Below are 26258 nucleotides of genomic sequence, written 5' to 3'. Positions count from 1 at the left end.
TAGTTATTTATAAAGGTAGTAACTTATTTAAATAATGTTTACTTTCATGAAGAAACAGCCAGAAATAGCAGGAATGACTAGCATTGTTTCTAATAGCAAATTGCTAACTTCAATGACCTCAGTTATTTAAGGATGGTGACTGTAAATTAGCTGTCACACTTCCTTTTTTTTCTCACACCGTTCTGTGTTGAGTGAACTTACTTGGCTCGCTCACACCACTCCACCGTGTGAACAACACACACACCGTCAGCTAATCAAGTTAGCAGTCTAGCGATGAACCTCTGGCTTCTCAGAACAATTGCTCCTAAACAAATCAGGAAAAGCCCCTCATGTCCGGAGGAAGTTCACCTCATAAACTCGACAACTTCCTTTTCCACAGGAAATTCATAAACTCGGATGAACCTGTTGTGATGAACTCTTACTGAAAAGTTTTGACAGTGCCTGGATGATTCATCACGTGGAGGGGGTATAAACAGTGCTTTGAACAGCAGCCACTCTGCTATGAAATTGTAGTGAATTCTTTATTAAAACTTCTTTTAATTACTTATATGGTACATGTCAAAGTCTTGATTTAAATTAAGTCTGCTTGTAAAACTTTAAAGTGGCATCTTCATTCACCCACAAGAAGATAGACATCTGTCGTTTTGCTTCATCCTTTTTTGTGAGATTGACATTCCCATATACACATCAAGAGACAAACTTTAACGTGAAAAGGAACTCTTTATTTTCCACTTTTTCATAGACTTATATTAGACAACAGTGAGGCGAGCTCTCATATCTTGTTTTCCATAAAAATGTCCACAGAGACATAACAAATAACACCATGGTCATTAAAGTTCAAATGGAAACATTAAATTAAGCACTACAAACTTGCATCAGATACAATGAAATGATTCAATGTACTGCCTAGACAATAAAGAATTAAAGATCATCTCATTTGTCCTTCTTTACCAATAAATGTATTGAGTAACAAACCTGATCTTGTGAAATACAACCAAATGTTTTTATTTACACAGAGGAGTGCCATTTTTGTCATTGTTGAACAGTATTATGACTAGAACTGCTATAATCAATGACTTAACTGTCCCTTCGGGAGGTTTTTGTTATGTCAATGGTTGAATCTCAAGCTGTTCCATCCCTTTATGCAAAAATCCAAATCAAGACTCAGCCATTGATTAAAGTGAAGAATGAAGTGCTCATCAGTGTGCAACAAGTCTGAGGATGGCACCATGTGCATGGATTTCTTAATGAAGTGAAGCCTGTTTTTATAAAGAAACTGAAATTGTCATATTCTCAGATTGTACTCTGAAGGCAGATTTAAATAAACAGGACTGAAATATAAAGATCGGTCAATTGAAATGACTGTTTTGCAGAAATATATCCCACCCTAATGTGCATTTTGCCCCTTTTTAGTAATAATATGGGGCTAAAACTGTCACCCACATGTCGTATATTACATAAACCTAAAATGAGAAAACAAAATAAACACAAAAAGTCAAACAGAACACAGGACTGTGCCAGTATGTATGAATGTAAATTGCACAAAAATTAGAGTTTTACACTACAAAGCTTCAATAAAGTGTAAACAATGTGCAAAAACAAGGTCTACATTTAAGGGAATCTTGCTTTTAATATTAGCATAATGCTATTTCTCTGTCACTTTTTAAAAAATAATTCAATATTTATTATTAACAGACTAAAGTTTATCTGAACAGACAGCCATGGCTACTTTGGTTCCTTTTTAAAGACCAGGGTAAAGGTAAAGGCGAACAGGATTTGATGCAACAAATTTACAAAATATATAGTCTGCAGTTCTGCTCTTTCCAGCAACCATGATTGTTTTTATGTGTATGCACTGTGAATGGTTTGAGGGGTTTTCAAAGTGCCATATCTGATGAGGTGGTGTAAAAAGAAAGAGAAAATTAAAAACTGATTTGTGGCTATTTTCCAAGATGCTGTTGTACAAGTATGTCCACCAAAGTACCTTAAACGAGGAATATCTAGCCCAGAACTGTCCGTTAGCCCTGACATAACTCCAGCTTGTGGTCATCCATTGAGAGTTGGTTGTTACTGAGACTTTAAGTTTAATACAACATTAAACACCATGATTTAAGAGACCATATTAAACTGATATTTGCCATTGCTAATCTTGAAACTAACACCCCAAGCATTTGTTCTTGAAAGCTGCACTGGGTTAGCCTGGCCTGCCATCCTAATTCTTTCCCTCTGCAATACCAAGAATTATCCCGGTTCTGTGGTTTTGACTTTGATTTGCAGGGGACATCACCAATGGACATTCAAGTAAATATCTCTTGGACACCGCTGGATTGGTATACAACCAATCAGAGACCAATCATTGTTGTTTTAAATAGTGGTTCTTGGACTTTCCTGTATGAGTCACTTTTTAAAGCCCTCCTCCACCACATTGGGATTGGTTCACTATGTTCTCTACCAATGAGAATTTTCAAAGTGAATGGGTAGGGCTGGTCAGGCTAGCACGAGAAAACGTTTTCAGAAACACAAAAGATTTGTACAGGGCAATTCAGCTGCTTATTTCTAGCGAATGGTCTTTGCTTTTTACAGAGGTGCTCAACAGCGGTTTTATCACTGTCCCTTAATGCAAATGTGCACAAGCACAGAATTTAGAATAATGGCTTATCAAAGGACGACTTTCTCCTCTGTTTCTTGATCCGAGCATAAGCTTTTTCGTATCTCCTGCCTAGTGCAGCTTTAAGATAATGAGCTGATGCTGATTCATCCTTGTGGCTATCAGTTGTTGGGTTCCAGCCCCTCTAGGTGGTCAGGGATGGGAAGACCAGTGAGGATGGTCAGACACTTATTCCACACATTGAATACAGGACACACAGGCTGGACAAAAGAGACGTGAAACGTGTGTAGGTGCTGGGAGCCCACGGCATCGTAGAAGGTCACGTATCCCGCATCGTAATCCAGCAGGACCCCGACGCGACGCAGGTGGGGCGAAGGCTCGATAGCCAGCTCCTTGCTGTTGTGGCGAACCACCCAGGAATTGTTGCAACGGCAGAGTACCCAGGATGCTGAGTTCTTGCCGATCCACTCGTGCTTTGGGGCTGATTTGTAGGCTATGCCAATAGCATACCTGTGGAGAGGGAAACTCATTAATCATAGGATAATTTGCTTGAAAAAGACTTTGTCAATTACCAAAAGAAACCGATGGTTCGTACCATGTGCTCCCTCCAATCAGAGCTTCCCAGTAGTGACGTCCGCTGTCTATGTAGACATTTCCCACAACGCCATAGCTGCTCTGGCTGGAGAAACGGTCCTGGTTGTGGCCTTTTTTGGAAGTGGTCTCATCTCGCTCCACGGTGAGGTTGTCGTGGGACACCTTTAGCTTCTTGTGTGCAGATTTGGGGTCCAGTTTGAATGGCTGGCCTGGTTAAAAGCAGATTTTATTTCCCTCATTACATTTCATTTTTACAGATTAATGAACAGTTAATTATCAGTTTTTGTTTCTCTTACTGTTGGTCTTCAGAGTCCCTGGTTCACTGCTCCTGCTTCCCGCTTGGTTAATGGCCTTGACAACGAAGATATACTTTGTGCCACTTTGCAGACCGTGTACCGTGTAGTGGTTTTGTTTAATGTTGGGAACAATCATCCAACTGTCCAATGAGTTACATAGACCTGGAAGTGGAGGAGAAGTTGTTAAACAGTTATCTATGCAAGCTTACATATTGTAAAGGGCCGTATCTAAAAAAAAAACCTGCAAACCTATGCTAATAAAGAAGATAAGCGTAACTTACAGTAGGGCTAACACAAAGAGGGTTTGCTTTAATATAACCTGAGAGGAGTGAAGTAAAGCAGTGTGACATAGTGCTCTATTCTTAAAAGGTTATGTGTGAGTGTGTAGCAGATGGAAAAGGTGAGAAAAGGGATCAGAAGAGCTTTTCACACCTTGGTGACTTCATACCAGCACAACCCTGTCTGCTGCGTGTGTTGTGATTTGTTTGAGGGCACCTAGGGTCTTCACTGCCTCTAAAGGTGAGCATGTGGGTAAACATTAAGATCAAATATTGTGTTCTGTGCTTTGAGGATCTCCCGCCTTCCTGTCTTAACCCATTATGTCCAAATGTGACTTTTGCATGTTTCTACCTTCCAGACTTGGACCAACATGCACACATGACCTACAGTAAACTCAAAAATATATATATTAATAAGCGTGAGTCAAGTCAGTATTTTACAATAGAAGCATATTTAATCTCATTAATATGTTTCTGGTTATATTGGAATGGGATTCTTGCTTCCATAGATTCAGTTGTGGGACAGCAGTGTTGCAAGAGAGATGGTCATATTCTAAAACGCGGAACTCCATTACCAATCAGGACATGCTGACCAAGTCTGAAAGTTGAATAGGGTTAATTTAATGGTATTTAAAGATCTGTCTGAATGGTCACATTGTCTCTCTCTTGCTGTGTCCCCAATGTGTTAACAGTACAAGTTATGGCGTACCTCAAGAGTCCATATTGGGTCCCATTTTCTTTATTTCACATGCTTCCCCAGGGTTCAATTTTTAAAAAGCATTTTTTTTGTTTGTTTTGATGATGAGCTACTGAACTGTATGCCCATACATACAAACAACCAGACCTGAATTTTAGCTCTGCAGAACTGTTTTGCACATTTGCCCTCAGACGGAGAGAAACGTGTGAACAAAAACAACCCAACTATATGCTTAGAATGGTGCAGTCTACCGATTACATTCTTACTCCCACCTGGATGCAAACCTTGAAACCTTGACTTGACTTTTGGGTGAATTCAGATATGACAAATGCATTAGCTATATTATTGTGACTTTTGATCAGGAACAAGCCCACATGCTTCAACAAGACTTTGAGTAATTAACACCTTCACCAGTTCTCATTTAGAATGTTGTAGTCCTGTGGTATCTTGGTTTTCAATTATCACTTAATTACCTCGAGGCTTTACAAAATGCATCAGACCATCTTCTGAAACAACACAAATGTGTGTCTGCACCGGTCCCCCAAGAATGCTTCCCAGTCCATTTTTAAATCGAGTTAAAAGTTTATAACTAGTTTTTATGAGTTTTAAAAGCCTGGCAACACCATATTTGTGTGTGTGTGTTTGTTTCTCTAGGATTTTATTGTGCAGACACAACCCTTTCATTTAGTTAATTCTATTCTTTTTCTTTTTGATGATTTTCTATTGATTTTTTTAAGTTATATTCATTACAAATGTTATTGGTTGTTAAGTATATACACTCACTTACCTACACCTGGTATACCTAATAAAGTGGTGAGTGTATCTGGGTCAAGCAAAGTTGTTTAAAATGTGCCATAGACATACATTTTTACTTTCCTAAATAAAGACTGATGTCATGCCAGGGTTTGTTTATATAACTTATTGTATTTCCACTTGCTGTGAGGCGCTCTTTTGAATACCAGGCCATTACATTCTACTTCAGGGCCATGCTTTAATGAACTCACTACAGGATAAGCCTCTACAGTTATATTCTACTGTACTAAACCAGATGCAGAAACATTTTCTTTTTTCAGTTCAAAGAGTTCCAAATAATTTTTTATCATCATAGTGACTCATGAAACCAACTGCATTTCAATTAATAAAATAAACGCACCACTAAATGTGTTTTGTAGCAGCTTTTGACACAAGACGTTTTTGTTAATACGTTGCTCTGTTCAAATATCCAGCATAGGTTCAGCTTCTAACTCCTTAACTTCTTTCATAGTGTTGTTTTTCCACCATTATTTTATTCTGATGAAACAAAAGCTAACTATTGTACAATTCCAGCAGTGGCTGGTAATGATCCTAGCATGAAAGATCTGTGAGCCAATACGTTCTTCTGATATCTGGGCTTTGGGTATCGGCTCATACTGAATGTTGATCCAATATCAATGTTATTAAAAAAAAAAAAAAAAGTATTGGTCTTTTTAGATAATATATGACACTAATCTTGTATGAGTCTCAGTGTTAATACTGCCATTGTTGTATAGCTTAGATAAGAGAAACACTCTTACTAAAGCATGAATAAGCAAATGCTAACAGTGACTATCGCAGAACACCTCCACCCAGACTTAACGAAGACATGAGCGACATGTTGGAGGTATAAATGTCCATTGTTAAGCACAACTTTGAGCTTACATGCACATGTTCAGTCACAGTCACATCAAATTTGGGGAGATGTTTCAGAGATGTGGGTGGAAAACCCAAATTTTGCAACGACCAACAGTGTCAATAATGAATTATTATACAATATTCTTGATTGTAACTTTTGCTTTCTGGCTTCCTTTGAGGAATTGTGAAAAGCACGAGGGCCAGGGTTGGGTGAACAAGGGTTACAGCGTCTATTTGAACAGAAAGAGATGGAAGGTTGGTAGAAGAGGTGAATAAAGTGTCACACAACGGTGATGAATGCTGCTTCTTAACATGCTTTTAAACAGAGATGCCATGAAAAGAGAATGACAAAAGGTGTAACCTTGTGAAAGTTGAAAGAAAGAACATGTCCTTTTATTACAGAGTTCAAAGAGAAACAGGAACAGAGAAAGAGAAGAATTAAAGGAGAGGAGAGGATTTTTTTTTTCTTTTGCTGAGAAGTATTTGAGTTGGAAAAAAAACTTCAACAAAGAATACATGAAAGACAGAGAGGAGGCAGCTTGATTGAAAGGGAGCAGAAGAGCTCGTCTTCATGTGCTTTGACCCCATTTTCTTCCTTGTAGCTGCTGTTCACTGGAGTGTGCTTGAGATTTTCTGTGTCTTGTGTGTAGTTCAGAAAAACGTGCATACTGTGCCGCTGTCGTTTTTACAAGGCAGAGTGTCACTACCTGCATGTCTGGGATGCTGACCTGTCTTCTAGCTGTCGCCTAATACCTCTCAATCCGTCATCCCTGCTTAAACCTGTTTGCTCGCAAGTGTAGATGAAAGAATTAAGATATCCATTAAAGTATAATCTGTTACACGTTCCTTTGATCTACAGAAGCCGGGAATATGACAAGGAATTTTTAAGCTTTTTGAATTTCAGAAATGTGGACCAGAAAACCTTTTTTTCTTCAATTATTAGTCACTTTCACTAAATATTTTTCACAGTTGGAGCCACTTTCATCTTTATAAAATATGTACATTTTGCCTTAAAGGTCAGGTAAGTGAATGTGACACTTTTTGTCACATTTGGTGAGCATCTCCCCACCATTCACTAGCTGCCCATCTCTTGAGTGCACTGTGCAAGCCACAAATAATGTGTGAAGACACATTGCTTCTCCATTTCGTTGAGTTTTACATATTATGCCTTTGATAGCATCGTGGGTATGTATCAATTTGTTTTGTCGTTATCTACAATTGCAGATCATTATTTTTGACATGCTTTGATGTTTGATTCTAAAATTTACTAAATAATTACAACTCTGTCACTGGCCACTGCAAGTCCAAGTGAGCGTCATAACAAGTAGGAAGTCGATTACATGTAAGGGTATGATTTCATATATGACATTTGAAGTTAAAAAAGGATAATAAATACATACATCCTGTCACAGTTAAAAAACAGGTATTCATATTGAAGATTAAGTTGGTACATATTGTGGATTTTTTGTATGTTAAAAGCAAGTCGAGGTATCAATATTTTTGCATGTCTGTCCTAGTTTTACCTTTCCTCGCAATGTCAATAAACCTGTGGACAAAGAGACAAATGTCTTCAGAGTGTTGATGTCAGGAAGGAGTTTATCTGACTAGCGTAGTTATGGGTACACAGGGTTTATTATAGATTTGCTGTGTTGCATGAATGTAAACAGCAAATTCAACAGCTTTTTCAAAGAAAAGACCCATTGCCACCTCTCATGAAACCTCATTCCTCCACCTGCTGTCCTGACAGATAGGCAGGGAGGGATCATAAAGAAGCTTTTCTGCCATGGTTTTAGTGCTGAACGAAATGATCAAATACTCCATTCTTATAATAGAGTAATGGATTTAAGGAGAAACTTCCTAAAGGCAGTGATGTAGAGCATCAATCAGTGCAGTTACAGGCACATCTGAATCAAGCTATTGGCAACAATCTAGCTAAGGATTGAACTGGAGGTTCAGAGAAATCCAAGTATACATGCACGAGAAGACAATCGATTATTGAGCGAGGTGCATTTGACTCCCCGACACTAGGTGGCGCCAATCACACTTTTGAGTTGGCGTTCTTCCGGTTCTTTCTATGTTGTTTGTCTTCTTCTTCTACTACTACTGTGTTGATATTCTGGCTTTCGCGGTGTCGTCACTTCCAAAAGGGGGAGTCCCGGGGCAGTCGGTGCTCGGCTAAGCGTGGGTTGCATATACATGCCGGTATAATTCGGATTATTAGGACACATTATCTCGCACTTAAAGCTCGATCTCAAGAGCTTCAGTTTGGTTCGACTGCAGCCCGTCTAAGGTGTAAACATGGCTTTTAAAAATGTGATATCGGTCGGATTAAGGCAACAATTCGAATTTCTGTGTATAGTATGATTGGATAATACATGTTCATTGGATCTTTTCGTTTGGATTATGTTGGGCAAGACTTTCTATGTTGGGTCAATTGCCTTTCGGAGATGCTTTGCATAGGCGTTAAACCTCGCCTTTTTGCTTTCCATAGAAGATGAATGGCATCTTTGAGAAGCCAGGGATTCTAGGGGACACCAGCTGTATCTGTGTCAGGGCAACTTGCCCCCCAAAACCATAACAAACATTCCAGAGAACCAATTCTGAGGTCCACAAAATGACTCCCTCTGCTCCATGGAAGTAACGAAGAGAATTGGTCGGATTTGCTGATGTTTAAGTGCAAATATGAACAGACATAACAACTATCTTGTCCTTTATAAGTTATTTATCCTTTTTTTTTTAACAAAATCGATTGATTTTGGCAGATTTAAAAGAGTTCTAAAATTGTAATCTACAAAATGTTCTGTCTGTCGGTATTTACATTTTTGGAAACCTTAGTAAAACACCTATTTTTAGTTAATTCCATTTTTCTATGATGGCTAGAAGGACTTAGAAGTGTGTGAGTCTATGTCTCTGTGTTCAACTATAACTATGCAAGGACTCCAAAGTTTCCCCCACAATGGCTCTAAAGGCATGATAAGGGTCTGAAGTACCTTAAACACTTACGAGAGTTCTTTGCACAGCCACAACTAGAGCTGCAACTCCTGAGTGTGCTGGTGAAGAGGCCTCTTTAATGTACCTGCTCCCTCCAGGGGAACATTTCTCATTTTTAGAACCTCTTGTTGACAAGGTCTCTTCCATCATTCCTCATACATTCTTTTACGTTTTGCAAATACCCTTGAATAGTATACACCTTCTTTCTGATGTGGAATAGACTGAATAGAGTGTTTTTTTTTTTTTTTTTTTAAATCTACTTACTGGCAATGTTGGACTGGCCGGTGAAGATGGCGTACTGGAGCTCATAGGACACCACGGTGAATTCATCATCAGATGTCCAGTGGACACTGATGGTATCGTAAGAAGCCGTGCACAGCTCTTCCCTTATGCACGGAGCACTTGGAGCTAATAATAAAAAATGAAGACAGAAAACATTATCTGCTGGCTTGATGCCAAAGTTGCAATTTAAATTCAAAATATCCAAAACTACAAATAACAAATAAATATCCGCCCCCCTTAGATGGAAGATATTTGAAGCCCTTTCCAGAAGAGTGGTTGGCTGAGCAATAAAAGCAATTTAAGAGGAAAATAAAAAAGCAGATTATTTAAACATTCCAGGAAAAGCATGAAAAAAAATCCTTTTAGTGGAAATAGATTGGTTGTTAATTAACCAAGGACACTAGATTAATTCAGGGCTGTTGTGGCTGTTTTCACTCGACAGGGAATTAAATAAAATACATCCTTTTTTGTATTCAGTCCATGAACCGTCTTGTAGGGGGGGAAAATGAACCGAGCAAAGAAACAAAGACTCAAAGGCCCTGGGTAACCGATTGTAAAGCCACTTCCTATCTATTTCTTTGGCTGTGACTTGCTCCCACTCCTGAGCCCTCTGTCATGAGTGGCTGCACAGAGTGCAGTGATTCAGACTGATTCACTGGCTGAAAAGGCCCTCCAGCGAAGCCCTCATGCATCACAGAGAATAAGCATGAGACAGCCATATTCCCCAAACCTTCAAAACCACAACATGATGCCTTCTTTCCCTCCTTCCCCTGGTGTTCCCATAATTCACAAGTGACATTTTGGATGGGTCCTTGCAAATGAGACATAGAAATTCTAGATTGAACAGGTTCTGGCTTGAGAGTTGTGAGAAAAGGAAAAATGCAAGTTTTTAAAGCTGCAGTAGCGAGCAAGGAACAAAAAGAAAGGACTATAGATATTGTAAAACTACTATTTGATCTGTTACTTTAATCTTACATAAAATAAGCACCAATAGATAACGATGCTTATGAACTGAATAGGGCTGGGCGATATGGACCAAAAGTCATATCTCGATATTTTCTAGCTAAATGGCGATACTCGATATATATCTCGATATTTTTTCTGTGCCTTAATTGGGGTTTCCTCCAAAGCATTATAGCATAGCATCTCTGTTAGCTTCATTTATTTCTGAGGCAAACCCTTAAAAAAACAGTCAGTTTTAATACAATGCCTCGTGCCAAATGTCACACAGGTTCCTTTATTAACAGAGGTCTGCACAATATCAACATGTATAAAACAAATGAAATAAAAATAAACTGCCTGCATATATAAAATGAAAATGCTTCTTGAATAAAATAAAACAAATATCCCTTTCCTGCATAACAATTAATACAATGTAGACAGTAACAGGCAGACTTTTCCACTGAGGTTGACAGTTGTGCAAATAACAAAACATTTGTGCAAATTTCAAATAAAACATTCAAGTCAATTTGTCACAAAATAAGCTATATAAAAATCATAAAAAAATAAAAATAAAAAAATACATTTTTTTTAAAATCGATATAAACGATATTGTCTCGTACTATATCGCGTTTGAAAGTATATCGATATATATTAAAATCTCGATATATCTCCCAGCCCTAGAACTGAAATAGCTATTCAGTAAAGGGTTCTATTTTAAACAGAGATGTAAAAAAATGACGATTTACCAGTGAGATAATCCAGACTTTCCAACAACTTCTTTTCTCTGGTGAAGTCCAGGGCAACGGTGTCGAAGGTGTCTGTCAGGTGTATCTCAGGGATCAGTACCTGGGTTGACGCAGTTGCCATGGAAACCCTAGATGATTAAGAGCAAATGTCTTTCAGGATTCAGAAATGCACTTAAATCAGACCAATCTGTCTCATGACTTTGACGGACAGAACTTCTATGCAGTTCAGTATGTGCTATCATCTTTTTTATTTTTACTGCTGATGTGAACTTGTTGGCCTCATTGAGCAGTGCAAACCAGCTTTTACTGGGGGGGGGGGGGGGGGGTCGTAGCCAAGCATGAAGAATCGGGATTGGGTCTTGGAACCGCCAGAGTCATGAAAAATAAATGGAATGGGGATGAGTTGTTGCCTCAAGTGGAGAGTTTTGTGACCAAAGGATGGAGATCGGTGCACTGATGTGGACGCTTTGCTGATGATGTTGATATGAGTCATTGGGCTGGCTGATCAAGCTCTGCTCTTCCTTTCACCCTCGAACCATGAGCTGTGGGTAACAACCAAAACAATTTGACGGCAAATAATTGCAGACAGAAGCCGAGGATATCCACTTCCTCAAAATGGTGTCTGGGCTTAGCTGTGGAGGGGGAGAGCGTGGGAAGCCCCGTCTTTCTGAAAGTGCATCCTCCAAATCAAAATGATGTGGTTTTGACATCTGGATAAGAGACCTCGATGACTTCGAACATGTCCAATGGGGAAAAGAACCTGGGCCAGAACTAAGACTCGGCTCTGAAACCATGCAGATTAAATCCTTGTTAAATCACAACTGCTGTTTAAAGGACGAAGGAATTATTTATTTTTTATTATCCCTTTCTTTGTTCCTTCTGGGAAAACACATTGGGCACCAGATTGCGCTCTCAATTACCAAATGAATTACTTAGAAAAGCTGATACAGGTTGAGGGATAAGATTCGTCTAAATAGATTAAATCCACCTCTACATGTCTACGTGTCTCAAATCTGTTTTCAAACTGATTATCGTCATATGTTTCTGCATGCTCTCCCTTGAGCTAGGCAACACTGTGCTGTATTGAATATTTCTGACATATGTAGGCTGTGTCTGACCTCTCGTTGATGCACTTGGCCGTCTGCAGGAATCGAGCGTGATCCGTTTCCTTCAGCGTCTGGTCAGCCTGTGTGATGAGGGCGGAGGATCTCTCGATGCACTGCTTGCAGTTGGTGATCTGTTGGGCGAGCTTTCGAAGCCTTTGAGCCTGGAAACATTTGGCAAAGAGAAACCTCTGAAAACAGTCAAAGTCAAGAATCTATGAAAGTTAGTGTCGCCGATCATTGGAAAGGAGACATGATCGGAGCTGAGGACAGGAAATGACCGAGATAAATGGGTTTTATGGGTGTTAATTCGAAGTGCAAATATGAAAATAAAGGTCAAATATGGGGTTGACTGATGCAGGAAGTCATCTATTTTATCACATTTTCTTAATTTGTGTCAGAAAGTAAATTATTGCAAAGGTCATGAGCCCATCCATCTTCCTTAGCAATATTTACAAGAACCGGGAGCTGATATGTTCTGACTTTCCTTTATGCTTCTTGTTTTACAAGGGCTTGTTTGAAGCCCGGCTCTTATAAAGCGGTGCAGATAAATGATTCAGGCAGTTCAAGGTTACATGTTCTCTTTGCTATACACAAATCAAACAAGCTGTGCATAAAAGTGTGCAGCAAAACCTCATACAGCAGTTGATGTCTACTGAAAAATAGAGTGAGGAGAAAACATTTTGGCAGGGATGTTGTATCTACACGAGCTCAGCCTCACAGGCCGCAGATAAAACTACATTTTTCAGGCATGCAAGTGACTCCGGTGCACGCAAATCTGGGATTTTTAGCTCCACTTGTTTGCCGCCTAGTTTCATTCCCTCGTCTGATGAGCAAAGATCTTAAGAGGCAGATTTAGGTCAGTGTCCGGATTGAGGTCAAATGACATTTTGTTTCATCAGTTTCACTTGGAAAGAATCTGAAGTAACAATCATTTTGTCCATCTCTGGAAATATCCGTGGACCTTTGCCAGAAAATGCTTGGTGTAAAAGCAAATATTTTTGATAGATCCCATGCTAAAAGATGAAAACCTTGATGACATGAAAAAAGACATCTAAAAAGCCTTCCAAGTCTCATTAGGCACAGCTTTAAAATCGTCTGGGTTTAGAGTACGAGCAAACAACCCTGCCGTATGGTCTGGGATCTGACGTTGGCCAGTCGAACTGTTTCCTCCCGTCTGTTCTGAAACATGTTCAAGGGTGTGAATCTAAGACTCTGAACAGTTTGCCATCTGTTGGCAGTTAAATGATCAGGTCAATGAGATATTCCAATAAATACAAAATGGTGTTAGTATCTTAAATTGTTGCCGGTGTCTTTTTAAATAGTGATTGATGATGGCATAACCAATCAATCAGTTTTTGTGGAATATAATATTTGGAGACAGTCTCAAGCTCCAGAAAGTAGGACCATGGACAGCGTTAATTAAGGCAAAACCAACATTTATTTATGGTAAAAAAAATACATTTTGGTTTAGCCTTTTTTAAGGCCTCTCTTAAAAAAATCTCAAAAAAAGAAGAAGAAATCTTTAAAGGAGCTTGAGGCCGGATTGAGGCAGAATTTATGAAAAAAATTTGTATACGTTTTAAGTTTTCTAGTAATAATGTCAGATGAAGCGTTCCAAACCCAAAAGAATGAGCCCTCTAGTGTATCTCTCCTTTGCCTTGAACAGGCTGTTGCTGCAAAATGTGCTGCAATTCGGTCCCGAATTTCCCGCGCTGGGCGGCGGATGTGACGTCACATGACGCTGCATGCACGTTCTCCCCGTTCTCCCGTGCCGGCTTCACTGTTGGCTGCAGTACCCCCAACGGCCGTCGTGGTGAAGGGTGGCGCTAGAGAGTCTCATTTCTTAAAAGGAGCCTCAAGCTCCTTTAAGTAAAAGCGATAAAGCTTGTCAGAAAGAAGTGAAATGGTTCCTGGTGTGTTTGTTTACCTCACCTTCCCCTCTTTGATCTTGCTGCCAATGATCTGCCTCCGTTGCTGAATGATGTCAATCAGAACGTCACACTCCTCCAGGAGCTTGCCCTCTTGGCGGGATGCGTTCACCTGAAAACCAGTTCACACACGGCAGACGGTGAGGGTGGGTATGAACAGGGATGTGTGATGAGACGCTCAGCAATGTCACAAACGAGAGACAGGGTGTTATTTTCATCCATCATCCAGCCTGAAAGCAAACATTTGAGGAGGATGAGACGTATTCAACTGTTTAACCTGCTGCTGACCGGAATAAGACAAGACACTCAGCAACAAGATGAGGATCCAGACAGAAGGGGCATGGAGCCATCTTTAGTTACTATAGTGCATGATATTTATCTTTTCAGTAAAATTATATTACTTAAAAAATCTTTTCTTGAGAATATTTCTGTAATGATTGAACAACGCAATTGATATTGGTTTAAAATTCAGCAATGCAGGACTTTTAGAGTCAAGGGTTCCTTGCAGGAGGTAGTATAGCTCAGTTATAATCACTGAAGAAGAAAAAGAACATGTTTACAGGGATGGGGGGTAAGAGGAGGGAGGACAGGTGCCTTGCAGAAGCCCATGTGATATTGGTGATGCTATGAAGGCCTTGCGGTACCCAGCTACATCAGTCATCTTCTATATGTATCTTTGACGTTAGTGTTGAGCTGTAAGTGTGGGCTGTGATTAACAGCTGTCATTATGATGAGGAACGTGGAAGGCACGACAGAAATTAACCGCCTTGTCAAAACAATGATCATGAACATATTATCTGACTACTAAAATAATATTTAGTCAAAGCTGTACCTGAGAGCACATGTACGTAGGAGGTTGTAACCACTCCAAGTCCGATTTTTGTTACTTTTTTTGGATCCAGCTAGGTTTGAAACTAAGTCATTCAGTTACATTTCAGCTCATTAAATGGTGTTGCTTCAATCTTTGACAGCTAGTGCTTCTGACACCACAAACAAGTTTCATACTTTAAAACTGTCGCAGCCCCATGTACAAATTCAATAGTTGGCACTAGCTGCGTAGCCCCAACTTGATTGGCCGACACTCGCGTCAAAGTTTGAAGTTGGAAACTGTCCAGGTTTAGATGGAAGCAATGTTCCCGCTGTGATGCACTAGCAACACGCAATCAGAATGCTTTCATCGCATGTGTGAGGTTACGGTTAATGGTTACGATTCTCAGTGGACTGATACATTACTGGCTCAGATCCCAGTTGAATTATCTGGTTTCTCTGTCTTGATCACTATTCCGTTCACTTTACATCCATTTCACAAGATTGTGAAATTGTTCAGTCACTCTACCATTTGCAGCCATTTCCACCGGTACAGAACGTACCGAACCAATTGCAACAGGGCACGGCTGTTCTTAATGCAATGTCTATTGTTGCTTTGCCTTTGTCATATGCTTTGTTTCTCTAGTTGTATTCCTATCCAGTGGATTTCAGAAGAAGTTTCTTCTCCATCTGTTTGTACAACCCCCTGGATATCAAAGATAGATCCAGAGGAACCAGAGTAAGTGTTTGTACTAAAGAGAAATATAATTAGAATCTTTAAATCTGCCCAACTTCTACTTCAAATCATGATGCATTTGTTATCCTTAGGAAGTGGGAAGTCAAAACTCGTTTCCAGAAAACTCTCTCCTTTCATGAAAACTAGATCTTTGCAGTTCTTTAACTGTTTCCCAGTCGGAAATTGGAAATTCTGATTTCTCATATGATGAACCATTTAGCTACCAGCGGTTTCACCTTTGAAAATGAAACTAAATGACAGATAAAAAGTGGAACATATATGCAACAACATTATTCTTAAAAGAGTTTTGCGAGATTTGCGTCAACAATATTGCGACCATACTGCACTCCAAGGGGTAAAAAAAAGAGATTTTTGATTGGGAAATTGTCAGTTTGGTGTGTTTTGCCAGTTTTGCAAAACATCAAGCTCTGGTAGGGATCTTGCAGACCTCAAATACAAGACAGAATGCTGTATTTTCTCATTTCTTCGTCATATATAGATACATTTGTGATTAAATTCAATTGTGACTGTAGTAATGCTGTAATACTTTTAAGTGTGTCGTTTCAATAAGCACACAACACAATTTATTCCTATATTTTCACCAATATTGTCTATGGGATAATGTTAAAACATGAGAGAGAAATTTAGTTTCAGTCCTATTGACTGAACTGTTGGTTTCTCTGAGTGTAGATTTAAACAATTACTCGCTTTAAAAGTGTCTGATTGCAATTAAGATGAATGGAAAAGACCCGGTTTTGTTGGGGAAAAGTACGTCTGATTACATGCAAGCTTGTTCTGCTGAGGGTCCTTAGGAAAAAAGAAAAGCCATCAAGCTCCATTCTCTCAAGGATTTGATTGATTCTCCTGTGGGAGGTTTTACAGGCAGAGCAGACTATAAAACCTGCTAAATTGCAACTATAAGACTGCAGGTCCAAATCCTCATTGTGGTCACTTCCTAGTGCTCCTTTCAGCACCTTGTAAAGTGTTTTCTTGCTGCAGCGCGGCGGTGGCTCTGGGAGCCATGAAAAGGATCTCTGCTGCGAGTGTTGCCAAGCCAACGAGCACGTGCAGTTATTCAGACAAACTTCCACTCCTTTTGGACAACACATCGATGTTGACAGGTGTTTTAATAATGACATCATGGGGAGTCATTTGCTTTCCCTCTATACTTGAAAAGGCCTGTAAAGGACTTTAACTATATTCTCAGCTCTACCCCTGAAACAGCATTCACTGCGTTTTTTATGGAATCACGTTGCCAAAAGAAACAATTTGCCACCTGGATTACATTTCAGTGCTTTTGGGAGCCATGCTGAGCTAAATGCATCGCTCGCCTCTGCACCCGTCTCTTCAACTCCGCTAATTACTTTCCTTGACACCACTGTGAAGTAGTTAACGTTGTGTATATTGTACATTTTCGCTGCTGTGGTACATAAATTAGATTTAAAACGAAAAAAAAAAAAGCCATGAGAATGTTTCTTCTTCTCCTCTGTTAGAGTCCTTGCTTAATATAAACCAAGAAGCAGATCCTGGTGCTTATTTATCTGTTTGAGATCTCACGGGTGGCGGGGTTGCTCCCCCCCCTCCCCCACTATAGATACACTTCAGGTGGAGCTTTGTTTGGTTTATTACACACACACACACACACACACACACACACACACACACACACACACACACACACACACACACACATATAGTCATTTAGTCACATGCATACACACACACACACACACACACACACACACACACACACACACACACACACACACACACACACATGCATGATCATATACATACACACACACACACATAGACATACACACTGGCTTGTTCACCTGCATGCTGGCTCTCTAGTTTTTGGGTTTAGGTAGCGGTAGCGATAGCTTAGCTCAGACTGCGATCAGATCTCAAGATTTAGGTCGATTGCTGTTCGTGTTTTGGATGGCTCCGTGCCGGTTTCGTGCTTTGTTTGTGGTTTTTTTGTTGCAGATTTCCAGTGCTTGACGTGTGTCTCCGTGTGTTCCTGCTTCCTGGATTGGCAGTGGATGTCGTCACCACCCCCCCCCCACCCCCTCCCCCCCCCCAAAAAAAAAAAAAAAAAAAAAAAGAAAAAAAAACACTGGGTTTGTATGTGTATGTTTATGTATGTGTACGCATATGTGTGCGTATATATATGTATATATCACATATAGTAATAATGCACATATATACACTTTTGGTTTCTACCGTCATGGTATCAATCAATAATATGTGTGCAGACAAGGTTAAAAAAAAAAAAAAAAAAAAAAAAAAAAAAAAAATTATCTGTTTGAGAGTCTGATGTATTGGTGTCCAGCAGTGTTTATTGAGGTTTTGCTACAGTCATGCCCCACTGGCTTAGAAATATTTTCCAACCGCTGATAAACAACAAAACCGAGGGGAGATTACGATGAATAATGTTTTTTTTTCTCTCTTTTGCCCTAGGATTGGTTATTTTTGACTTTCCATGACTCCGCCCTCACAGGAGTATGATTTAGTCAGAGTTCACAAACTTGTGGAAGTTGAGTTTTAGGTTTGCTGGTCCTGAACTTAAACCTAAAAAGTGTTGTTACTGTATTTTTCAGAGGCAATGGGCTCTCCCCGAGCAGCGCCTCTAAACAGGCTTTATGTATCCTGCCATGACCTTTAACAGAGTTGCTTTTGGGTTTTCTGCACTCTCTCCCGGACTAACCTTGGAGTAAATTTGCTATGGCATCCGCTGCCAATTAGACGGACTGGCCAATTGAGTGTTTTCTGCTTTCCAATTTCTCTCATTGTTAAATGATTGACGCCAAACTGTCTGGACATAGCCGTATAACTTGCTTCTCTAAGATAATTGCCGATGTCTTGCCTCCTTTGCATTGTGTTAACACACACCCAAATGCTGCACTACATTCCTAAAATATCTGCTTTTAAAGCTCCTGCTGGCCAGTTAATCAGGTTCATTTGATTAGCAGCACCTAATTACCTCTTAATTCCCACAAAAGCGGTAACACTGTAACGTTTACCTTTAGTTTTCTTTTCCACACAGAATTCAAAGGAGGGCATTTTACAGCCCAGAATATTTCAGTCCTCAAGGTATGACCAGAATAATCATGTGCCATGTGCAGATGTGCAGCGTCTAAGGGCCGCGGGCGCTGGGGTCCACTGGAGCATGTGATCGGCGTGACAGATTGTAGCCTGACAGGAGAATTAAATGACTCATTTAACTGCGGACGTTCTCAAATGATCCAAGCCCGGAGGATTTTTCTAAATTTTGGCACCCGTGAACAAAAGTGTATGCAAGAGAGGGGGAATTTAAGTTGAAGGGTTTGCAGCAAAGTATTAGCTGCAAGAATGGGTTCCATTTTTGTTTATCGGCGAGTTTAATTAACATGGGCTCCATATTTTTGGCCAACGTAAGGTTCCTTTTGGAGCCCAAAGTAATATACTAAGACAATTTAGCCATTTCAAGCCCAACCCCACTTTTACTCATGTGGACATGCTAGTCAGGGATTAGTGCATCTCTTTACATTTCTCCATATGAGCTGACATGGTGGGTCAAAATCAATGACCAGAATTAATCCAGCCCTCATCCAGAGTTTTGCTAATCCCACATGGAAACTGAATGTTGATTAATATGAAAATAAAATGAAAATTACTGCAAAGCATATGGGTGGTGTTGCGTTTCCAGGCCGAGGCCTGCAAGCGTGGTTGGGTATTGGTTGGACACTTCACTAATACGATTCCAGCTGAGGAGCCATGCACATTTATTATGCTGCAGGGGCACACATTCATTGTTTCCAACTAAGATGGTGAGTCAGGGGATGTGAGTTGCAATCTTTGTTTAAAAACATGACTGCACAGTCATCTCTTTAAAAGTTTAGTAGTTAAGGGATCATTTAATCTACTATGAAATATTCAGAAAGCTTCACTGCTGCTGCTGCACGCAGCCACACTGGCTCGCATGCTACTTCTTCAGACGTCATCTCCCTCTTTTTTTAGCCTTGCCACATTGATCCAGTGTATTTACTTCTCTGTATATGTGATATGCCTTTTTGCATCTAGAGGCAAGGTGCTATATCACTGGATGCTATTCTTGGACTTTTAAAGTGTAAAGCTCTATCTGTGATGGTGGCTCGATGGTTGAAAATAGCATTTGCTTTCCCTTTTTACACTTTTTATATTTATCATTTATGTATTTGTTCTGATTTTTATTAGTGGCATTTCCATTTTAGGATCATTTTGTGATGATAAAGAGAGATTTAATCCCAGAAAACATGCACACGAGACAAGTGCACCTAATATACACCTAAAATGAAATAGATCAAGTCTTCACCACTTCACAATCCTCTTTTCCTCACTTTGTGACGGCTTCGCCAGGCAAAGACGCTGTTCTACATCATTTTGAAACTAAGATGTCCCTGCTTTTCAAACCCTGTGGCACTGCTTTATTTAAAGCGTCTTAGTAGGGCAGCGCAGCACCAACAGGCAGAAGATCTAAATACGTGCAAACATACAAAAAGATTTATACTAAACTAGACATAACTGGGTTCAAATGGAGCAGATGCAGCTGCAGCTCAAAGGTCACATGTTCATCCACTTGAAATCCAAAATAAGGCCAGTAGAGAATTAGCAACTAGAAAATATCAGTTTCCATAGCATCCCAGTTAACCATAACATCCCAGATGAAGGTCACCTCTTCAACCTCTAAAGCCACTTCATCCCCCTCGGGGTCATGGAGGCGGTCTATGCTCGCGGTTGTTGAGGCTAACCCTGTAACGTCACTAGTTCATCAACAACAACAAACTCTCTCACTTACTTTCATGCAAAGAAGGAACCTGAAATCTCCCCGGAGCGAGGCCCCGGCAGATATTCAAAACAGGAACCCTTTTACTGTTAGGATACTTGGCTGACACTGTCTGGAAGCTACAAATTCCAGATCCCAGGTAACGTCCTTGAATAAACCCTGATGCAAAAACCCCATCACAAATAGACTATTTTTGTCATTTTCCCTTCTACATGCCATGCTACGAGTCAAAAAGAAGATGTGGCACTTTCACAAAGGGGATGAAAAATGAATGAATCAAGTAATAAAATGCTTTTTTTAAACATATTTGGGAAAAACAATACAGAATATGGGTTCAGTTCTTTTTTATAACAGATAAAAGTGTTTAAAAGCAGCCAAAATGATCTAACAAAACTCTTGAAAGTTGTCGTGGACCCCACGGGGCCCACTGGGACTCACCTCAACGTGCTGACAAGTCTGGATCAGTTTCCCCATCAGAGACTCCAGCTCGTTGTTCCTCTTGATCAGATTGCTCAGGTTGGAATCCAGGGCTTGCTGAGGCAAAACACAAACACGAGACGGAAAGTAAGAACCTGAGAGATTCCCGAAGACGGCGGCAGTTACAGAGTCGTGAATAAAAAATACACAAACCGAAGCAAAAGCATCACGTCAGAAAAACGACAATACAGAAAAGCGACATTCAAGAAAAGGAAAAGAGGAGGGGGAAAAAAAGCAAGACTTTGATTCTTCGGTGCAGAAATGAAAACTGCACAAAAGCTTTCCGAGGATGTGCAAAGTTTTGGAGGTGAGCACATACCGTAGAGTGAGGGTGGTAGCCCTCGTCCCCGCACTGCCTCCTCATCCTGCCCTGTCCGAGCCTCGCTCCTACTCTGGGAGAGGATGAGACTGGGACAGCCACTCCACTGAGCACCAAGCCATGCGCAAAGCCAGCCAAGCGGCAAATCAGGCATCAAAAGCTTTTCCTATGAGAGGGCACAGCAGCGCTCCCGGCAAACGAACCGGCAAACAGGTGACGGCTCGTCACTGACGTCCCCTCTCTCGCTCCTCCCTTGTTTTCCTTTTCCCCCTCCTTTTTCTTTATTTTTTTTGTATAAACTATGTCAGGTCAGGGGCTGCCCCCCCCCCCTTTTTTTACTTCCATGGTCCACATTATCATCAGAGCTGAGCGTGCTTAAGCTGCTCTGATGCCTCATTTCCACTTTCCCTTTCCAAACAGTTTTCCCAGTTAATTTACACTCATGCCGGACGACAGCTGAGAGTTCCTGCGTGCCTCCCAAATCATTTTGCAAAGCAGCAGGGTGGAATCACGGTTTTTCTTAGGACATTCCTGCTAAAGTCCCCATTCAAAACCGCTCCACTCTGAAGTAGGGCTGGGCGATATATCGAGATTTTAATATATATCGATATATTTTCAAAGGCGATATGGTACAAGACAATATCGTTTATATCGATTTAAAAAAAAAAGATAATTTTTTTTTCTTTTTTTTTAATGATTTTGATATAGCTTATTTTGTGACAAATTGACTTGAATGTTTTATTTGAGATTTGCACAAATGTTTTGTTATTTGCACAACTGTCTACCTCAGTGGAAAAGTCTGCCTGTTACTGTCTACATTGTATTAATTGCACAGTGTATTTTAATTGAATTGTTATGCAGGAAAGGGATATTTGTTTTATTTTATTCAAGAAGCATTTTTATTCTATATATGCAGGCAGTTTATTTTTATTTCATTTGTTTTATACATTTTGATATTGTGCAGACCTCTGTTAATAAAGGAACCTGTGCGACATTTGGCACGAGGCTTTGTGTTAAAACTGACTGTTTTTTTAAGGGTTTGCCTCAGAAAAAAATGAAGCTAACAGAGATGCTATGCTATAATGCTTTGGGGGAAACCCCAATTATGGCACAGAAAAAATATCGAGATATATATCGAGTATCGCCATTCAGCTAGAAAATATCCAGATATGACTTTTGGTCCATATCGCCCAGCCCTACTTGTCAAATATGTATCCCAGTTGCCAGATGTGTATCATTTACTGTTCACCTTCATCCATGTTTGTCAGCAAGATAAACGGGAGCAGGGATTGGAGAGTCTCTACCTCGAGGCGAGGTCGAAAGAACAAACAGTACAGTAAACAGAGCTGGTGCGTTTTTCTGTGTGTGCGGTGGTGGCATTAGAGGCTTAATGGTTGACCTTAATATGCCGATGACACACAAAGCCAACATCGATGTCCGCTGAACAGGAATATGACGCTGTTATTATCCTCAAAAGAGGTTTAAAAAATACAAAAAGCTCTTAAAGTTGGATGAACACAAGCGATATAAAACATACAAACACAAGCCGGAAGTTCTGCCACTGATGTTTATATGATATTCAGTCTGAGCTTGAATGTAAACGACAAAAAAGTGATATAAATTTAAAAAGAGACCCTGTATGACGGTATCGTTCAGACGCAAGGGGGTTAACACACATCTGTCTGTGTGCCCATGTTGCCAGCTAGTATTTATCTCAAAGCTGAACTGCCCCCTCCCCGGGCCGGCTGACCACTTGTCAATCATCCCGCTGGTTTATCTGGTCCTCACATCCTCGTTTCAAACTGGCAGTCCACTTTTTGGCAAACGAATCAGTTTAGACATTCAGATCATCTCTGCTCAGCTAAACATGCTGATTTAAGGGAGCATTTAGTTTTTCCCTGTTTTGCACTACTGCCGTAATGAGAGGTTAGGAGTAGTTGGCTGTGTACCAAATCACACACTAATGCGCCTCCGCTTGTTATTCGAGATGCGTGAGGGGAGACGCATAAGTGTTAGTGTCTTTATCTGTTCGGTCATTATGTATCAGAACTCAAGACCGTGGTAGAGTCTCAGTAGCTAAAGTGATGACAGCTGTCAGTCAAAAGATAGGCCCCCCTAATGATGCATAAATATATAATCTTTATATAATTTGACCTGATGAGGCACATGAAAAAACAAAAAAATCACCCTTGAGAGTCGTCATGGATGTCTGAACTAGCTACGGAGATCAAAACTGTTTTGAAACAAGGCTGTAAATACAAGCCCCCTAGTGGTCAGTTGAGGAACTGCAGTTTACCTCCCCCTTCATGCTGAATGTAGCCCCTTGGTTTGCAATGACAATTCTGTCCGAGCATTGCAAAAACTCACAATTACAATAAAAAGAAGGGACAGCCATCCAGATTCAGAAATTACACTAAATTCATCTCTCATAATGGGGGGAAGATTACCGTATTTTCCGGACTATAAATCATGTTTTTTTTTTTTCACAGTTTGGCCAGGAATGCGACTTACTCTGGAGCGATTTATGTGTGAAATAAAAATGTGTGAAACACATTATTACCGGTATATCATTTCACATGTTATTTTCACACTAAACTGCAAGAGGGCGCTCTAGGCCTGTCCTGATCATTTCAACATTGGCGATAACTTTTAAAAACACCTGAGAAGGGCTTAACAAAAATGGTACCGAAAAGAAAATCATATTCTGCAAATTACAAGCTGCAAGTAGTAAAATATACAGCCGAAAAATATAGTAATAGTAATCGAGCAGCAGAAAGAAAGTTTGGAGTTAGCCACACACTTGTAAAGGAGTGCGAAAAGCGGAGGTTACTCTTACTGAAATGAAGAAAACAAAAAGAGCCAATCGCGGGCTAAAAGCTATTTTTATTTTAAATTGCCTTTCAAGATGACATATCTGTTCTTGTTGTTGGATTTTATAAAATAAATTTCCCCTAAAAATGCGACTTATACTCCGGTGCGACTTATATTTGTTTTTTCCTTCTTTATTATGCATTTTATGGCTGGTGCGACTTGTAGTCCGGAAAATACGGTAGACACAGAGTTCGGGTTCACTTTGTTTGGAAATGTACAACTGATGAGAAGTCATATACCTGGGTGGTAACATGGTGCTAATTCAGCCCGAGCAGATAAAGAAGTAACCAGGATGTTGTCACTACTTGTGTGTTTTACCCCAGAACATTGACGTTTACCCACAGTCCAAACTGTCCAGATTTTTAACGACAGAATAGGAGTTCAACGTGTTTACAAGTTTCCCCAAAGCCGCTGGAAAGACTTCAGAGTAACCGTAGTCAGAGATATGAAAACAGAGGCTCCAGAGTGAACAATGGTGGACAGTCAAAGAATAAGACTTTAAAGGCCTGAGAAAAACCAATTTGTTTACTCTACCTGTCTTCGCACAGATCTACGTGGAATTTATCTTCCACCATCACTCCAGTGGGAGTTCTGTTTGATAGAGGGCATTGATTCGTTTCCTTGACACCCAGTTTTCTATGACTGGTTTTTCTGTAAATTCAAAACAATATGTTTTTGATTTTGTGTGAGAGAAACGGCGATAACAGCCCAAGAAAAGAGAGCTGTGATGTAAAAAGCATGGAGGAAACATTGTTCTAGGATGAGTGAAAAAAGAATGACGGTTATGTTCGGCCGTATAGTGAAGAGACCAAAGCACACAGACTGTGTGGATATTAGACGCCAACAACTGCTGCAAACATTTTGGTCTGCTCTGCTAGGTAATAACGCAGCTGGTGAACAACAACTGCAGTCAGAACATAACAACATGACACTTAGGTTCAAAACTAGTGCAACAACAGTTTATTTTCAGAGTTATTTTTCACTTCCTTTCTTGGTTTTGATTCAAAAAGCTGTTTTATTAAGTTTTGGCCTCACAATTGCTTATTTAGGTTTAGGCAGTGCATTTTTCTGGTTAGAGTTAGGCAGTAAAACAACTATTTGGTTTAGGAACAAATTTTGCTATGAAATAATTGGCATTGCTGAAAGAAAGCACCTTTGCATAAGGCCAATGTGAGACATGTTGATGAATAGGGTATTTTATTATAGCACTGGTGTAAACACAAATATTAAACTTGGCCAGGGACCAAAAATGTACAAAATGATGTGGTTTCAGATTGAACCATCCGGAAAATCCCATTCCATCCTTCCGGTGAAGAAGCATGCAGAACCAAAGCCTCGGATGACATGATTTGGGGGCAGCGAATTATGTGTGGACTTTAGTTTCTGCAGGATTAACGTTGAGCTAAATCACGTCGTTCACAGTTACATATGACTGACAACCTCCCATTGTGTTATTATGTGCCTTTGAGGGCTTCAGTCCATCAGAACATTCATCTCTAATGGTAGCTGTGCTTCATTTACAAGCTCAAGGATTCAGTGAAAGAAATGAATACAAAAAATAAGAATTACAGACCCGGCAGAAAATGTATGTTTGTCATGTTGTGAAATGAGCAGTGAACCAGTGTATTGATTACAAAGGCTTCCCATATGTACACCTTGGGTTCTCATAGCGGGAATGTTTGATCGATAAGGAATGAAGATGGTCTCGCATGGTTTAATGTTACACATTTAGTATGTTTTGGTTTTTATCTCTGGGAAAAGAAACCAAACCAAGAGGAAAATACTAAAAGTTTAAACTAATAAAGCCACTCAAACCAGCACAAAGGACCCATAGATTCATCAAGGAAACACATCTGTGCAGGCTTGGTGTTAAATTAGCAAAAGTTGCTTACACAAGAGTGAATGGGATCCTAAGGGACTGTTTCCTATAACAATAACTTTAGCAAGCAGAACTCAGACTCATTTTCTTAAAAAGGAAGACTGGCTAAGCTTTTACAGAGCACCATAACACCCTCTGAAAATTTATTGTTTCAACATAAAATGTCAGTATTAAAGGAAAAAAAAGAAAAAAAAAGACACTACAGGCCGAGCAAGCCTATGATTTAGACCGAGGGTTGACATAT

At 39.9% G+C, this 26258-nt stretch overlaps 1 protein-coding gene across 2 annotated transcripts in view; it reads right to left on the bottom strand.

The window, feature by feature from the left end:
- Positions 1-700: 700 nt before the first annotated feature.
- LOC133424899 (E3 ubiquitin-protein ligase Midline-1-like) overlaps positions 701-26258 on the bottom strand; it is a 78466-nt gene continuing 52908 nt past the window's right edge. For both annotated transcript variants that reach the window (XM_061715476.1, XM_061715475.1), the window contains exons 3-10: positions 20907-21002; positions 14123-14230; positions 12203-12351; positions 11085-11212; positions 9379-9522; positions 3499-3660; positions 3204-3411; positions 701-3118 (exon numbers count right to left, since the gene is read on the bottom strand). In XM_061715476.1, coding sequence (XP_061571460.1) covers positions 2770-3118; positions 3204-3411; positions 3499-3660; positions 9379-9522; positions 11085-11212; positions 12203-12351; positions 14123-14230; positions 20907-21002 — 1344 coding nt within the window. In that variant the 3' untranslated portion in view covers positions 701-2769. The remainder of the gene's footprint in view (positions 3119-3203; positions 3412-3498; positions 3661-9378; positions 9523-11084; positions 11213-12202; positions 12352-14122; positions 14231-20906; positions 21003-26258) is intronic.

This window comes from Cololabis saira, chromosome 24 (assembly GCF_033807715.1).
Source record: "Cololabis saira isolate AMF1-May2022 chromosome 24, fColSai1.1, whole genome shotgun sequence".
NCBI lineage: Eukaryota > Metazoa > Chordata > Actinopteri > Beloniformes > Belonidae > Cololabis > Cololabis saira.
Note: the sequence above shows the minus strand (reverse complement) of the source record. Positions and strands in the feature narration are given on the sequence as shown.